Source organism: Gopherus flavomarginatus, chromosome 16, assembly GCF_025201925.1.
Source record: "Gopherus flavomarginatus isolate rGopFla2 chromosome 16, rGopFla2.mat.asm, whole genome shotgun sequence".
Lineage (NCBI taxonomy): Eukaryota > Metazoa > Chordata > Testudines > Testudinidae > Gopherus > Gopherus flavomarginatus.
Genome location: NC_066632.1, coordinates 7,811,461 through 7,828,809, shown reverse-complemented (window position 1 = coordinate 7,828,809; position 17,349 = coordinate 7,811,461). Strand labels below are relative to the sequence as shown.

The window sequence follows — 17,349 nt, the reverse complement described above, 5'->3', positions numbered from 1 at the left end:
GCGCTGCTGACTGAGGTAAGCGCTGCCTGGCCAGAGCCCAAACCCCTTCCCACACCCTGTTCCAGCCCTGCACCCCAACCTCCTGCCTCAAGCTCAGCCCAGAGCCCCCTCCCACATTCTGAACCCCCCAGCCCAGAACACGCATGCACCCCACCCCCTGATTCAGTCTTGTGAGAGTGGGGGAGAGTGAGCGATGGTTGGAGGGTGCAGGGTGGGACCTTGGACAAGGGGCTGGACCTCAGGGAAGGGGGGGGGGGGGCGAGGGTGTTTGGGTTTGTGATTTAGACAGCTGGAGGTTTATAGTGTCCAGTATCTGGTCTCCCAACTGCTTTAGAGGAAAGTGTAAGTAGCGAGCCCTGCAGCAGCAAGCATGGGGGTAAGCTTACCCCTCCCTCTGCCTGCTGATCCCTACTAGTTAAATTGGGTTAAGTCTCAAAACAGGAGTTTTAACATCCTTCCATAATTTGTTCGCATTAATGAACTCTGGATCTTCTCACCCATTTAAATATCTGCTCCCTCTTTTGAATCTCGCCAGATTCTTGGCCAGAGTGAATTCCAGGGGCCATCTGCAATTTCCAGGAATTTCAGTGGGGTTTGAGTGTGTGTGTGATTTCTGTGCATGCCCTGCCCTTCCCCCCACAAAACAAACTGTTGGCTGCTTGCCTTGAAACTGATTAGCCAGTCTGGGCACCCAGATCATAAAAATTCTTGGCCTGAGGTTTTTGCAGTGCATGAAGTAGGGGACAGCAAGGGCAGAATGAATTGAAGTAAACTCTCTCTTCCTCCCCCTGCCCCAATCAGTGTGGCATTGCTCTAGGGCCAGGCCAGGCTGGGCAGAAAGCTGTGCTTTGAATCACATTTGGGTAGCTCAGGGAGCCTGCAGGGGCAGTGGAGAACGCTGGACTATATCCATGGTGAGCCACTCTCCTTGCTGATCCAAATACACTGGTACGAGTGGTGCTGCGTGAATGTGCCCCATTGACACTTATCAGCCTCCTGCTGAGCTAACCTGTCCAGGGGCAGCTTTTGTGCAGACAGGGCCTGGCGATGCAGGCTGGGCTGTAAGCAGGCTGTGTCCTGGCCTAAGCCGCCAACCTGCCTCCAAACACACTAGCCAGTGTCTTGACGTGGCTTTTCGATATCGCTGAGCAAACTCTTGTGTTTAACCCGATTGAGACCCACCCCCTGACTCCTCAAGATCGTCTCTGGGTAACAGGGTTGCCAACACTTGCGATTTGATGGCAAGTCTTTGTGACAACTGGCATTGCTTCTAACCTCAGCTAGTGGCCTCGGGTGTAAATATCCGCTCTCATTTATAACTAGTCTCTAGAGGTCACACCTATAGGCTCTTCTCTGCTGTCATGAGGGCTGCACAGGGTTGCCAGGCGTCCGGTTTTTGACCAGAACACTTGGGCAAAAAGGGACCCTGGCAGCTCCAGTCAGCACCATTAAAAGTCCAGTCGGTGGCGCCACGGGGCTAAGGCAGGCTCCCCTCCCTGACTCCACACGGCTTCCAGAACCAGCCAGCATGTCCCTGTGGCCCCTAGGCAGAGGGGCAGTCAGGGAAGCTCAGCGTGCTGCTCCCGCCCACCAGCGCTGGCTCTGCAACTCCCATTGGCCAGGAACCACAGCCAATGGGAGGTGTGGGGGGTGGCACCTGAGGGTGTGAGCAGTGCACAAAGCCCCGGCTCCTGCACCTAGAAGTCAGGGACACCAGCTGCTTCTGGGAGCTATGTGGAGTCAGGGCAGGGAGCCTGCCATACTCCCACTGAGTCACTTGAGGTAAGCGCCACCTGGCTGAAGCCTGCATCAACCTCGTGCCCCAGATCAGAACCCCCTCCCACACACCTGCCCCCATGCTGAGTCCCCTCCTGCACCCCAAACCCTTCAGCCCTGGCCCCATCTGGGAGCCCGCACCCCCTTCCCCAACCCAGTGAAAGTGAGTGAGGGTGGGGGAGAGCGAGCGATGGACTGAATGGGGGTGGGGGCAGGGCTGTGGGGGAAGGAGTATTTGGGTTTTGAGCGATTTAGAAAGTTGGCAACGGTAGCACTAGAGGCTCAAACCAGAAGACCCAGATCCTGCCTCAGATGCCTGAATTCCTAAGCTGATCTCATGATTTCTGCATACTCAGGCTTGGCAACACTGAATAGGTCTGATATTGGCATATTTGGGGCCGACATCCCAGCATCGCACCTTTAAATGCTAGTTCAGACAGAGCAGGAACCCTCCTGGGATTCAGGGCATGAAATACGCTATTCTCCAGAGCCTTTTCAAACCGGATCTTGCCATTTTGGCCACTGATGACTAAGAAACCCTGGTTGTGACAGCTCTTAGTTTGCTCGTTACTGGACTGGGGCCAGCACCACTCATCTCCTGGGTGGCGCTTTCCTCTTGAATGTGAGTCTGCGCTCCTGGCTGAAAGCTGGGATCGTGGAGTGGGAGTGTGCGCTGTGGAGCCCAGCTGGCTGAACGTCCACAGAGCACTGGTTATAACTGAGAAGTCCAGGCAGCAAATAGGGAACGGGCTCCCTGCCTGTACCATAAAGATTCTTCTATTATGTAACTGCTCTTGCTCAAGTGTATTCCAGCCACTTAGTAGAATTAATAGCTCCGGAGTTTTTCGGGGAGGTAAATAATAGCCGGGAAGCACAAGGGCTTGTGGATTTCCTTGTGAGCTTTGGGGTCTGATGCTATGGGAGTTGCATCCCAGGAGATTTGGGTTCCCTTTAAATCCAAGGGGATTTAGGGACTTGGGCCCTTCTGGGAAAAATCTCCCCATCGAAGCAGGTTGGGCTAAGGAGTATTCCCAGCTGGCCATGGACTGGCTGTGTGGTTCAGGGCAAATCCCCACCCTGGCAGTGCCTTGGTTTCCCCAGCTGTGAAATAGGGATGAAGCTGGCCTATCTTTCAGGGGATGGGTTTTAAGGATAAATTTCATTCAATCTGCAAAATGCTCTGAGATTTCAGAGTCCAGAGCTCCAAAAGAGTGGGAACCTTTCCTGTGTGGAGGAATAGGCAGCTGAGACATCAATTGCTGCAGAATTTAACTTTGTGTATTAAGTGAATCTTGTGCTTAAGGCTGTAAGTCTTTCCTAGTGCAGCACTACCTTCCTGAACCTGCAGGCAGCTGTGTCACTTCTTCTGCTCATGGTTCTGCCTAACCATAGAGACCGGTGTGGGCTCTAGTCAGTTTCACAGCTGCTCTGCCCATGGGCACCCATGAAAGTGATTGGCACGTTCTGCTTTGTGCCCCTTGGCAAGGCTGAGCAGGAGGAGGATGTCTGGGCTGGAGTTATTTGTTGGGGGCGTGGGGGAGGGTGTGGATGAAGACACTCTAAGATTGGGGGAGGGGACCTGGTGGGAGAGATCCCCTCTTCCTGGTGCTTGGAATGCTTCAGATGCTACCAGCCAGAAGTGGCTAGGGAAGACAGGGATCAATGGACAAAGTGTGTGGATGGGCCTTTCCCATTGGGTCTGAGGAGGTCAGGGCTTCTGACTTGGTGTGCTGCTGGGGGCTGATCTTTCAGCTTTGCCACTGGCTAGTAGGTTTGAGCTCTGGACTAGTAGTGATTTCAGCACGGGGGAGGCAAAATTTGAGTTGGCAGTGCTGCAGAGTGGGGTGGAATTGGTCCCTCTGCAATTAACGTCTGTCTCTTTCAGTCCTAGCTTGGCGGCAGAGGAGGATTTGGCTGTTCTCCATCACTGCGGCGCAGGCAGACGATCCCCCCCAGCACCTGGGTGGGACAAGATGGATGGCAAAGCTACTGCCAATGGGGTCCCCCTTCCCCAGACCAATGGCACGGCAACCGCTGGGAAAGGGGCGGCAGCGGGGCAGCCTGCAGCAAACCCCAAGCCTGCCAAGAACGCTGTGAGATCGGCCCCCGTCTCTGGAGCTAGGCGGCCTGTGACTGACCATGCCCGTGCACCCACAGCCCCGTGTGGTGGCTCCAAGCTGCTCAGCAATGGGGTGCCCCCGAGGGCCGAAGCCTCGCAGAGGAAGCTGCCAGGGGCAGCATCAGCACCCAAAGCTGGTGCTACCTCTGCCAAGCCCACTCCGGCCAAAACAGTGGCCAGGAAGCCAGCAGGTGATAGCGGGGCAAAGCCTCCGGAGAAGGCTGGGCCAGGCAAGGCCGGGCAGCTGAAGGGTGTGAGAAAGATGCCGGTTCCAACCATGGCCTTGGGTATGTTCCTCATCTTCCTGCCAGCAGCAGGAAGGGTCCAGGATTGTCCGGGAGTCTCCAGGACATAAAAAGTTCAATCTTTAATTAAAGATGATCATGTGATGAAACCTCCAGGAATACGTCCAACCCAAATTGGCAACCCTTGTGGGAGGCACCAGGCTGGGATCTCTGAGGCCTACAGGTGCCTTAGGGCCTGTTCCTGATCCCCTTGTCCTGAGCCAGGGTGGTTAAGGCCCCTGTAGGTTGATAGCAGGGGAATCTCCCTACAGCCGAAGGGGGGAGAGTTGCTGGAGCAGGGGCTCTCACTGTGGAGCTATAGTATCCTGCTTTAGGGGCAGGGCAACGGGTAAAGGACTTAGCAGGGGAGGGTCCCCTTGGTCCCCTCCAATACCCACACCCTGACCTGGCTTTGGGGGAGCAGGATAGAACCCTTGGTTTCCCCTGCACCAGTGATAGCCAGGGTGGTTGAGAGGCCCGTGCCCGTGCGTGCAGCGAATGTGGCAGCTCATGGTGCCTGTCCTCCCACGGACATGGGGTCCAGCCTCTCTGCCAGAGAAGCCAGTCTCAGGAGGGGCCAAGCCTGAATCCTGTTCCAGGGAGGTTTGCCCAACTGCATTGATGGGCAAGCTGGCGCTGCCCCTCCTGCGTGCCCTGACTCCTTGGATCCCAGAGCTGGGAATAGCCTGGTAGTCCCGTTCCCCTGGCACTAACCCAGCTGCTCCGTTGCCTCGTCAGTAACCTCACATCTCCTGGCACTGAAGCTGTCTCTGTCTCTCTTCCTGTTTCTAGTCCCAAAGTCGACCACAGCAAAGCCCGAGAAACCAGAATCTGCCAAGCCTTCCAGGTATGGTATGGAGTTGCCTGCGGCTGCACGCTGGCTGCTGATACTCTGGGGAAAAGACATGAGAGGGGCTGGGTAAAGAACCTGCCCCAGGATGCCCAGCAGGGGGGCACATGGTGGGGCTGGGAAGGCTGGCGTTTGATGGGGCCTGGATGAGATTTCCATGTGGAATAGCTCCTGACCAGGCAAGGCACTGCCCTTGGAATCCCCAGCCTGCTTAGAGCAACAAGCAGTAGCAAACGCCATGACCCACGTGCAGGGTGTGTCTGGTACCTGATCTAATGTGATCAGTTGTAATCACACTAAACAGTATGAGAAGGGATGGTTGCAGGAGTCCCTGAAACTAGGGGAACTCCCAGAGGAAAACAGTCCCAGATAGAGGCAGCTCCTGGGAGAGCCTGAGATGAGACAGAAACAGACTCTGTGTTAATTTCTGAATTTTCTCTCTAATTAGTGAGTGGTGGGATGTTTGCTGGCAGTATGTTGTTCAGCCACTAGATGTCCCTGAGCTGCGCAGCGTTCCAGGCAGGGAGTGGTCCCTGGTAAACAGAGACAGAAGTGGGACACAAGCTAAGTGGAGGCTTGTCTGGGGTTCAGTAAATGCCGCCTGTTGGAGATGAACTGTGGTTTCTCATACCATGAGACAAAAATATCCCTGTGGCCCTAAGGGGAGAGAAGATTTCTGGTGGTAGACGACTCTCTAATCTAGCAGCCAAAGTCCGAATGAGATCAATGAGGCTGAAGCCGTCCAAATTGGGATCAGACATGAAGTGTGAATTGTTAGCCCTGAGAACACTGGGCCCGTTCATGTAGGGCTGTGGGAGATTCTCCATCCCTCTAAACTGAGCCTGGATGCCTTTCTGCAGCCGATGCGTTGGCTCAGATAGACATGAACCTGCCTGATGCACAAAGCACCAAGTGGGTTGCTTGGCCTGTGTTTATGCAGCCTAGATGGTGGGAATTGTAGCACGTGGAACAGGCCAGTGTCCCTTGAGACCACTGGCTCCCACAGTGCCTAGGTTCTGAAAGCTGTTAGAGCAGCAGGCCCGAGGTGACTAGCCCTGCGTGTTTTGTGCATAGTTGGAAAACAGGCTTATCTGGGCCCCAACGGGGGCTTTCTTCATGTTGTGTAACAAGCCAAAGGGATGACAAGAAATAGCTACTGCTTTTCTTCATGGAAGGCTAGAGGAGACAGCTGTGCTCGTGCTGCACAACACAGGAGTCCCCTGACTCAGTAGCTGTGGCTGAACTAGAGAGCATCCTTAGAGAAACATCCAGGCTTGGGTTTTTTTAAAGACCTCCAGTGATGGAGAAACCACCACATCCTTTGGGGAGCTGTATCAATGGGTCATCACCCTCACTTAAAATCCATTAACCCATTCTGGCTTAGTGGGTGGTGGGAAGGCCATAGACATGATGTATCTTGATTTTTAGTGAAGCTTTTGACACAGCCCCATGAGATCATAGATTCTATGAGTGGAAGGGAACTTGAGAGGTCATCAAGTCCAGTCCCCTATCTCCAGTCCCCCTCCTCTCATAAGCAAACTAGGGCAGGGCCGCCAGAGGATTCAGGGGGCCTGGGGTCTTCAGCAGAGACCCAGCACTTCGGCGGTGGGGTCCCGGGATGGAAGGACCCACCAAAATGCCACGAAGACCTGGAGCAGAAGCAGCTCCAGGGGCCTGGGCCCTGCAAGTTTTCTGGGGTCCCCAGAGTGAGTGAGGGACCCTGCTCCAGGGCCCCCGAAAAACTCTTGTGGGCGCTCCTGCAGGGCCTGGGGCAAATTGCCCCACTTCCCCCCCCCCGGGCAGCTCTGGGGTTGGGGGAAGTGCAGTGAGTCTCAATGAGAGGTTCTGGACTGCCACACAGACCAGATGCTGTTCTAGTCTGGTAGCACTCTTGCATGGGTGCAAAGGACCACAGGTGGGGCATTTAAGGGATGAAAGCAGAGATGTGACTGGGGTGAGTGTCTTTCATTGCAGTTAGTGCTGGCTGCTCAATTTCACTCTCCTGAGATGAGTCAAGCTTGTCAGTTTCACTTGAGCAGCTAGTTTTGTTTTCCGGTGCGCTAGTGGGGTTAGAACAGGGGTGGGCAAACTTTTTGGCCTGAGGGCCACATCTGGGTGGGGAAATTGCATGCAGAACCATGAATGTAGGGCTGGGGCAGGGGGTTGGGGTGTGGGAGGGGGTGCAGTGTGCAGGAAGGGACTCAGCAGGGGGTTGGGACAGAGGAGGAGTGCAGGGAGCAGGAGGGGGCTCAGGGAAGGGGGTTTAGGTGCAGGATGGGTGCAGGGTGCAGCAGGGGGCTTGGAAGGGGGTTGAGGTGTGGGGTGCAGGAAGGGTTCGGGGTGCAGGCTCTGGCCCAGTGCTGCTTACCTGGAGTGGCTCCAGGGTGGCAGCAGCACACCAGGGCCAGGGCAGGCTGGCTGCCCTGGCCCCATGCTGCTCCCAGAAGTGGCCGGCACCACATCCCTGTGGCCCCCGGGGGAGAGGGGGCAGAGGGCTCCGTGTGCAGCCCTTGCCTGTGGGTCCCTCCACCGAAACTTCCATTGGCTGCGGTTCCCTGTTCCTAGCTGTGGGGGGCAGTACCCACAGATGAGAGCAGCATGCGGAGCCCTCTGCCACCCCTCCCCCAGGGGCCACAGGGACATGCCAGCTGCTTCTGGGAGTGGCGCAGGACCCGTGGTGCCATGGGAGTGGCAATCCTGGGGGTCGGATCCAAAGCCCTGACAGGCCAGATCCAGCCTGCAAGCCGTGGTTTACCCACCCCTGGGCTAGAAGGCTCTCAGCACCGCACCCAGCAGGTTAGCGGGAAACTCTGCTTTGGCTGTGATGCCAAACATTCTTCAGGTTTTCTCTCTCAAGTCCCTGAGCCCAGCACTGGGGGGAGGCCTGGCAAGCTGCCCTTCAGTGTGGATTTGGTGGGGCTAATCGGCTGTGGCTCAGAAGGGGTTTTACTGTACCCCCAAGCCCGATGGACTCAGCAGCTGTGTTCAGAGGCGCTGCAGCAGCAGTACATCCTGCCTGCCAAGGGGGCTTGCAGCTGGGAGACAAAGGGGGTGATGAGGGGCACCAGTCAGAGCTCTCCAAAGAGTGAGCCTCTACTTGCAGAATGTGGCCTCCATTCAGATGCCCTAAGCTGCTGGGCTGTGCTGGCAAAGGGCCTAGATAGCTTGGATTTGTTTGGCAGGTGACCAAGTGCCTCTTGGTGCAGAAAGGAAAGGGTGGCCCAGTGGCTGGAATGTGAGCTCGGGACTCAAGACACCTGGGTTCAGTTCCCAGCACCACCACAGTCTCCCTGTGCAAGATTGAGCAAGTCACTTTGTCCCCTTTGCCTCAGTTTCCCCTCCTGGGTACATTGGAGTAACAGCAGTAAAGAAGGTGAGGTGCTCCGATGCTACAGTGACAGGAACCTTTGCTCGAGCTAGTCGGGGAGCAAGGAGTCAGCCAGTCAGAATGGGGAACATCCGTCTCAGATCCCTGCAGGCTGCTATTGCGCAGTCCCTCTGGTACAGCAGTGTGTGCACTGGGGGAGTTTGTCCTGGCATCCCCTGGGCTGTACCCGCTCAGTCCCTCTGGTGGACAGAGCGCAGGACTGGCTCTTAGGCAACCTGGGTTCTATTCCGAGCTCTGCTGGTGACCTTGGGCAAGTCACTGCCCTGCCTTGTGCCTCAGTTTCCCATTGTGTAGAGTGGGGAGAACAGGGCTTTGAGCTCTGTGGGAGAAGTGTGTAGAAGAGCTAGGTATTCAGGGTGTGACATGGACCTGTCTCTATTGACTGCATGAGACAAACACATGGTGGCTTCTCTGTCTCTTCACCCGTCTCTGTTCTGGTTTCAGACCCCCTGCTCCAGGGACGAAGGACACCACACTGGTCTCGGCCAGAGCCCTGATCAGTAACAAACCAGCTGTGGCCAAACCTAAGCAGATGGCGCCACCTGGTGGCCAGGCGTCAGCAGTACCACAGCAGCAGAAAAACACAACCGCCTCTGCAAAGAAAGGTACAGGCGCCTCCTGACTAAGCACTGGTTGGGGGCTTAGATCTGACACCAGCAAGCTACGGTGACTCCATGGTGTGGGCAGCCGAGGCCTCTGAGATTCAGTGTCTGGTTGGATCCCATGGGGCAAGGGGCGAGGTGTATTCGTAGGTTGCCGGCTTAGGACACCAGGCTGCCCCGACTCTAGGCAGGAGTGGGGGTGGCCCATCTGCTGTAGCAAAGGGCAGCGTGGGATGTCTGAGGAACGAGCTCCACCTCCTACTTTGTTACCCCAGTGCCCCTGCATGCTGCCTGGGACTCAGCTCCTCTGAGAGTCTCTCCCCCGACCCACCATGCTGTGGGGATGGGGACCCCAGCCAGCATGGAGCAGGCCCCAAGGCTCTGCTCCCAGCCCTGGGTATTAGGGATGCAGCTGGAGTGCACTGCACTAAGGATAGTCTCATCTCCGAAGGCAGCACATGAGTTGGAGCAGCCCCGTGGCTGCTCCTTGTTACTCTGGGGACAGGGCCATCACTAGGACCACCACCAAGATGGCTTAAAGCCTGCTCTATCCTTGCCCCATGGAGTGAGGTGGGAATCGGGCCACTCTAGTGGGAGTCAGTGGCTTTCCCAGGGTGCTGTTACCACAGAAGGGACTTCCAGTTGGCTATAAGTCTAGGGCCTAGCCCTAAGACCTGACCTCTTTCTTGTCCCTTACAGACCTCGTCAGAGCTGCCCCCGTCTCCAGGGCCCGGCTGTCGGGTTCAAACCCCACCCTCAACAAGATTGCTGGCCCGGCCAAGACTGCCAAAGCTAAGCTCCCAGCAGAGCCCAAGCCCAAGAGCCACCCAGTTCCTGCTACTCCCAAGGCCTTGGAGAAGCCAAAGGGGCCGAAGACCCCTCCCAAGGCAGGGGGCAGCCATCCTGCCACCCCACAGAGAGCAGCAGCCTCCACCCCGAAGAGGCTGTCCGCTGGGAGCCCTGGCAAGAAGCCCCTTAAGAAGGAGGCTAGCTACAACCTGGAGCCAGTGCCTGTGCCCAGGAAAAAGCTGCTTTCCCCAGAACAGGGAGAGATCAAGGAAGCTGCTGTTGATGTCCTTTTGGCCTCTCCTGATGTCCTGCCTGGCCCAGAAAGGGCAACCCCTGAGGGCAGTGTGAGACTTCTGGATGAGCAAGAGTTAACACTGGAGGTGGGACCAGTTCTGCTCAAGCCGGTCCCTGCAGATGGGGATGCTCCTGAGAGCTATAGGCCAGAGGTGCCAGGAGCGGAACAAACACCTGCCAGGGACCTGGAAGGGGTGGTTGGAGATGGAGCATCCCAGGAAGCAGGAGGCTCATCTGGCCCAGAGCTGGTGGCTGCCAACCCTCTATCCTGCCAAGAGAGCTGTCCTGGAGAACAGCAGCTGACTGGTCTCTCCCCACCACAAGGTGTGGGCTCTCCTCCCAGGGAGATGCTGCCCCCAACAGGCACCTGGGGGCCAAAGCCAGCAGACATAGAGCTCCCCGATGTGACACTCAAACCCCAGGGAGAGCAGAACCTGGCGGACACCCCATCTATGCTTCTAGACCCCTGTGAGACTGGCCCAGCAGCCCAGGGGGAACCACTGCCCTGCCAGGAAGCCCTGATGGCTGCTGAGCACCTGGACTTGTGGCCAGAAAGCAAAGGAAGAGTGGCTCAGGACGTGACCTGCCTGGCCTCAGCCCAGCTGGATTCCTCCTGCCCAGCTGGGGCCTCCCAGATGCTGCCCTTCAGTGAAGAGGCTCCTTGGGGTGGCACAGGGGGACAGCAATCTCCATGTGGGTCACCAAAGCACCTGGCAGAGCTTCTGCAAGGAGGGGAGCGGGAGGAAGAGATGCCGGATGAGCCAAAGGCAGAGTGGTCAACGCATGAGACAGACTCGCTTCCTCGGGTTGGCCTGGAGGGTTCCTCCCCAGATGATGTGGCAGAGCCAGGAGCCGTGGAGCTGAGAGAGGAGAGGGACCGGAGTGTCTCTCTAACCCTGCCAGGGCGTGGACAGGAGACCCAGGATGCTCTTCCCCTGGAGAGAGGACCCCAGGGCACTCACAGGGGCTCTGGAAAGGTGGGGGATCTGGATGCCGAAGGAGTGACTAGTACAGAGGAGGCAGTGGCTGCTTCCCAGTTGATAGAGGGGCTCAGCAGAGAGCCCGTCCGTGCAGGGCATGAGCCAGAGAAGGCTGTTCCCCCTGCAGAACAGCTCCGTGAGGACAGCAAGGGCCCTGAAGTCCAACCCAGTGTCACTTCTCCTGGCATGTCCCTCCCTGGTGCTGAACTGGCCGGAGTCACCTTAAGAAGCCTTGAGGAAGCTGAGCTGCAATGCACTCGCCTAGGTTCTCCTGGAGACATTGCCAAGGTGGGGCCCATGGAAGGGGAGCCCCCACTGAAGGGTGGGGCTGATGTGTTGGAGGACCTGGAGCCACACGCCCAATGGGAGTCACCACTGGGTCCCGAGGTGACCGTGCACAAGCCTCAGAGCCTGCCCCTGAAGAGCCTGGAGTTACTGCAGGAGCCGGCCCAATGCCCTCCACCCCTGGGCCAGCTGTCGTCCAGTAGCGCCGAGTCGGAAGGGCCGTCCAAGAGTCGCTCCTCCAAGTCCAGCACGCTGAGTGGCCCCGACCTGGCCGGCAAGAGCAGCAGTGAGACCAGCACCCCGGAGGAGCTGCGGGATTACGACAGCAGCTCCGGCGTGGAGTCCAAGTCAGACGAGAAGCTAGAACAGAGCTTCCCCCGCAGCCCCCTGGAGGACCTGCCAGGGGAGCAGGACCTGGGGATCCACATGGACAAGGGGGATGACGAGGCAGAGACCCTCCCAGCAGATGAGCTTCTAGGTGACCCGCCCACTGAGCCCACAGTGTCCTCTGAGGAGGAGGGGGACCTGGATGGAGACCTCCTGAAGGAACCCGGCTTCCCTGCCATGGGCAAGCCCCTGGTGTGCCAGGTGCCCTCCCCGCCCCACAAGCCATCCCTGGAGGAGTCGGAGGAGCTGGGCTCGGGTGATGCCGGCACCGGGACACCAGCTTCCACCAACTCGGCCACCTCCTTCGATGCCGCCTTCCACCTCCACTCCACTGATAGCTGCGGAAAGAGCCCTGGCCTCTCCTCCCTGGAGAGCGAAGAGCACTCAGCCGAGAGCACCAGAGACCAGATCCCCAAGGGCTTGGAGCCGGCCAGCCTCCCTGAGGTGGAAGAGCATGGCAAGATCTCCCTCCCCGGGGACTGGGGCTGCCAGCTGGAGCACCCCCTGCAGATGGGCCCAGCGGATGAGGAGGAGCCGGCCTCCCAGCCCTATGGCACCGCTCCCCGTGGCCCGGCGGCAGGTAATGTATAGAGGAGCCTGCTGTGTGTGTCCAAGTGCCAACGCCGCGGTACCTTAAAGCTTAACTCAGTCATGTGCAATAGTGTCCCCTGCTGAAGGGAATTCCCCCATCAGTGTCTCCTCTCCCCTCTCTGCTCCCCCACCGTGTATCTCCCACCTAGCCAGATGGGTCTGATGTCTCTGTACAGTCCCTTGGTCATAGCCTACGTTTTTCTGTCTAGATCAAAAATGCCAGGCTCTTGCCCATGATCACTGGCACCTAGGGGGAAGGCGTCTGTGTTTTAATGTTCATCCCTTTTGCGGTGGGAGATTGGGGGCCAAACTTTTTTTAGCCTTTCAGTACGTTGAATAAAGAGTCACTTATCTGGATCTGACCTCCTGGCCTGTTCTTTGTATTTTTGTGCAGGACTCTTTCCACCCCTCCCTTAGCCTGGGCTGCTGAGGGGAGATGGGGGGGGGGGGTGATTGGCAGCAGGGCCAAGTAGATTTGGGGTGGGGGCTAGGGAGCAGCCATCTGTCATGGCTGAGATCTTAACTGGTTGGTTTGTAGTCTCACAGCAGACTAGAACGTCTGGTCTTAGCCATAGTCCTTCTGTCGCCATGGGTTCTCCAAGAGATAGCTTGGCCATCACATGGAAGTTCTTTATGGGGCTGAGAGCATCTCGAGCCTTCCCTGGACCACCATGTGGTGGGCAGATTTTTGTAGACCCCACCAGCCCTCATCTCCTGGACCTTTTGGTCCAAGGGAACTTTCCTGGGTCCACAGACCGTAGCTTTTGAGAACCAGAGCACCTGATGCTGTAGTACCTTCCCTTGGACAGATCTAGCCCAGAGATCAGGCCACTGCCATGACCTGAGACCCAGTTCTATGGGCAGCTCCAGGTGCTCATCATCAGTGATATGGTTGCCATGGAGACATAACTTTTACAGCCAAAGGATGCTGTGCCTAGGTTGGTTCCATTGCATTGTGTTTAAATCAAAGCTTCATGGCTGGTAGAAGACAGACCTAATCTAGGCTTCTCCTGCCAGACTCTTGTCCTCCTCGGTGCTAAACCCCTGGTCCCTAGCTGCAGTACAGGACCCAGACATGCAGTTCTGGTTCAGCCGGTAGCGGGCAATGTTGCATCCATTGGCCAACTCACTACAGAACAGTAGCTCCACCCAGCAAAGAGCATCTCAGGGGAGAAGCAGAGGAGCTGCCACTAACCTTCTCCTTAGCTGCTCTGCTTAGGATACTGCCCTCAAGACCATGCCTCCCTCCTGGGCATCACTGCCATGGAGGCATTCCAAAGATCTAGCCCTAGGCAGAGAAGCAGGAGCCAGTTCCTAGTTCAATCTACTTTGGGCATCTTGCCTGGTCGGGGTGGTATCAAATGGGCTAACCCTGGATGTTGCCTGGACTCTTCTCCCTGCCTGTGTGTGTGTACCTGTGCCAGTCTGTCCTGTTGGTGCCCTTTGTCTCTCCTTCGTCCGTCTTGACACCCCTCCCATGGGCAGTTCTCTCCAACCCGTGCTCCTGTGCCCTGTTGTAGGTGAGAGCGGGGCTGGCCTGGTGCCCTTCTCCTGGGGGCCCTGCCCCCCTGAAATCCTCTCCACCATCTATGAGGTGGAAGGAGGCGCAGAGACTCCTGGACAGGTGCCAGAAGAAGAGGAGGAGGATGGGAGCTGCCAGCTCCCCCCTGCTATCCCCTGTGACAAGGCCCCCCTGCACCTGGGCAGCCTCCAAGCAACTGTCATGCAGCAGCTGATCAGCCGGACTCTGCTCTTCTCCTCCAGTGGAGAGGAACCTGTGGGGAGCAGAGGGGCCCCTGTCATGAGTGAGGTGGAGCTCGGAAAATGGACAGACCTGCTGTCACCATTGGATGAGTCTCGGGCCAGCATCACCTCAGTCACCAGCTTCTCCCCCGAGGATGTCTCATCTCCCCAGGGCGACTGGACGGTGGTGGAGGTGGAGACCTTCCACTGACTTCCCCCACCCACACCGGCTTCACCCCCTCCTTCCCACACGTCCTCTGGGTGAAGGCTCTGCCTGTTGTGGCTTAGATCCCTGCTGTGATCTGCTCTTCTCCTTCCCCTGGCTTTTCTGGGGGACCAAGCGTGGTGAGGTGGTCAGTGCCTCTGATCCAGCCATGCAGAACTTTCCTTCTACCTCTTGGCCCACACTGCAGCAAGTGGCTTCCCAAGTTGAGGCTCTGTAACTAGGCAGAGGCAGCCACTGGAAGAACTTGTGCTGGGGTGAGGTTTAGGTGCTTCCCCTGAGTCCTTGACTTCAGTTTCAAATGTCTGAATTCTGCTCTCATCCCCTCCCCAACTCCATAGAGCTCCCAGATCCTGCAGCCGAAGGGGTGGAGGGTTAACAGCAGGATGGGCAAAACTCTTACAACACCTCCCTCCTCCCCGTAAGGTGGGGTGATCCCACAACAGCCCCTGTCCTCCACATACCTGGTCTCCCAAGAGACGGTTTTAGTTTGTTAGCCCTGGTGGCCTCCATAAGAGATCTAAAATCTACAGGTTCTTCGGCAGAGGCTGGAAAACGGGTTGGCAGTTTCCAGCCAGTTCTCAAACAGCCATGCCCATCTCTTCACCTCCTTCCCACCCACTGCTAGAGGAGGCCTCATTCCTTCAGGAGAACAGTGCCAACCACCCATCGTGTGACTGGAAGAATTGAAGCCATGGGGGGTGGGGCCTTCCTTGCCCAGCACCTCTGTCCCTCAGAGACACTCTCAGGGCCATGGTGGGTCAGTTGAGTCTATGATCTGCCTAGCCTGCGGCAGGAGGAGGGGAGGAAGAAGGACATGGCCTTAAAGCTGGACCTAACTCTTCAATGAATGTTCTCTAATTTCCTTCTGTGCTCTTGGAGCTGGGCTGATGGACAATGGGGAAGGGGGTGTGCTGCATGCATGGGCATGGTTTCTGACATGATTTGCCTGCTGTGTTGGAAGACAGCAGACGCCTTGGCTCATGTTCCAGCTGTTGCATTGTGAGGATGTGGGGTTGGTTGGGTGTGGTTATTTTGCTGCTGTGGGTGTATCTTTATGCACAATCTGCTGTCTCTGTTAACTGCTGCTGGCCAGCCACAACTCCAGTAGCTGAAAGAGGCCTGGGGGTGGATTGAAGGCTTGGCTCCTCAGGTGGGGGCTGGGTACAGGGGGTTGGGGAGGTTCATAGGGGAGTAGAGAGGCTTGGAGGGGGGCTGGGAATTCCTCTCCTGCAGGGGCTGAGCCTGTGGCAAGGGGGCATGTGTGGCAGCCCTGCACCCCAGCAATCCCTAGCTGCTCACCCCTTGTGTCGACAGGCAGGCTGGGTTACAAGAATACTCTGCCCAGGTCAAGCTTCCTGGTGGCAGAGAGGAAGGCACTGGTGCCATCTCCAGGATAACAGCTCTGCCCTACTTCCCTCTGTGGTGCTGCTTGGCTCCAGGGGAGGCACTGGGCTGGATGCTATGGGAGGGGCCTCTCTGGTGCTTTTCAGCACAGCAAGGGTCTCTTCTCCATGTCCACTGAGGCCCTCAGGTGAGCCACGGATGGCACCAAACTCTGAGCATTTTCCATAAAGTTCCCTGGGAAGCTCCTTGCTGGAGGAACCCCAAGGCTGCTGGATGACTTCAGCCCACGGAGAGATGGCCTAGCCACAACTCTGCTGAAGCTTAGAGGAGCCAGATGTCAAGCCAGCCATGTAACTCTGTGCAGTCTGCTGCCCCTCAGCCATCTGGACTTGTCTGACTTCAAGGGGATGAGCCTATGTTCTCTAACACTTGGCTCTCAAAGGGGAAAGCACTGGGATCGCAGAGCCCAGCTGTTCCCAGTCCATGGGTGTCTGTGCAGTTAGGCCGCGTCTTGCGGAGAGGGACATGGTTCTTCAGCCTACCTGCCCTAGAGCCACAGCCTGCTGCTGTGTGTAACAGTGTCGTTGTGAACTGTACAGACTCTAGCTGCCTTCCTAGCTGTGGTGGAGCAAGTGATTGTGGTGAACAAGTGACCTTTTCAGTGAAGTGTGTCCCCTGCTGGTTTTGTTCTAACATAGCAAACTGTGAACAGGAAACTCATTTAAACAATAGCAGTGGCTTTTTTTAAGAGACACTAGGTTTTTAATAAAGATGAATTAAAAATGCTGCTCAGGTGTTGGCATCTTCCTTTCATGCCCTAGGATGGAGTGGGGAAGGGGATCTCTGTGCCACCACATGGCAGTATCTGAATTTTCAGACTTGATGACCCAAGGTTTATAATCCCAACAGGCCCTAATTGAGAGTGAGCCCCCTGGGTCTGGGTGCTGCACAGTTAGGCCATCCCTAAGAAGGGTGGGAGGAGAAACTCAGGCTGAGAGGGGAAGAAACTGGATAGAGCTTGCACCAGAATGCAGTGTCCTGACCTGCAGGCTCTATTGCCTCCCTGCTTCCAGAGATCTTGCACCCAGGCTTGGAGCAGCTGGCAGCAGAGGGGGAGGATGCATTGGTTGTATGCACCATTGCAGCTTCTCCGAGAATGTAGCAGGCTCCAGCCAGGTCACTGGCTTCACCAGAGGCCAGTAATAGCTGTGGTAGATGATTTCACATGATCAAGGTGAAAGCAGGAGCCATGCTTGACCCAAGAACTGCCTCTCACTCACAGGTGCCTAAGCAAGGGAGCAGTAATGGGATATTCCACCTCCTTGGGAACTGTTTTACACCATGTTGTTGAAAGGTTGGCCTGAACTCAACCAGAGGAAGTTGAGACTTCACAAACAAGCAGCAGCTTTTAGTAATAACTGGCTATTACTAATCTCCATCAAAAAATCCTCTTTGTCCAAGCACTGTCTTGAGGCAGGGAAGGCCTGAGGCTAGGGCTGGGCATGTGGGAAACACTTGTTGTGATCACTTAGTCCCATGGCCTTTCATGTACCAGCCCCTTGCTGTTTTAACAAGACAGCATCACTAGTCTAGGCTAACACACCCACTCTTTGCCTCTGTGGTCCTCCTATGCCCTAGTGAACTGACACAGCCCTGGGCCTGATGGTAGCCAAGCATGTCTCACAACCTCT

At 56.7% G+C, this 17,349-nt stretch overlaps 1 protein-coding gene across 2 annotated transcripts; it reads left to right on the top strand.

Annotated features, from left to right (window-relative positions):
* The first annotated feature begins 3,675 nt into the window (after positions 1 to 3,675).
* Positions 3,676 to 15,951, top strand: LOC127035146 (proline-rich protein 36-like). Of its 2 annotated transcripts, none has more exons than XM_050924640.1 (5): positions 3,676 to 4,182; positions 4,972 to 5,026; positions 8,862 to 9,022; positions 9,719 to 12,334; positions 15,629 to 15,951. In XM_050924640.1, exons 1-5 carry the CDS (start codon positions 3,750 to 3,752, stop codon positions 15,709 to 15,711), a joined length of 3,348 nt encoding a protein of 1,115 aa, XP_050780597.1. In that variant the 5' UTR covers positions 3,676 to 3,749; the 3' UTR covers positions 15,712 to 15,951. The 2 variants fall into 2 exon arrangements, with proteins under 2 accessions (XP_050780597.1, XP_050780596.1); XM_050924639.1 differs by lacking the exon at positions 15,629 to 15,951 and adding an exon at positions 13,866 to 15,482.
* The last annotated feature ends 1,398 nt before the right edge of the window (positions 15,952 to 17,349 follow it).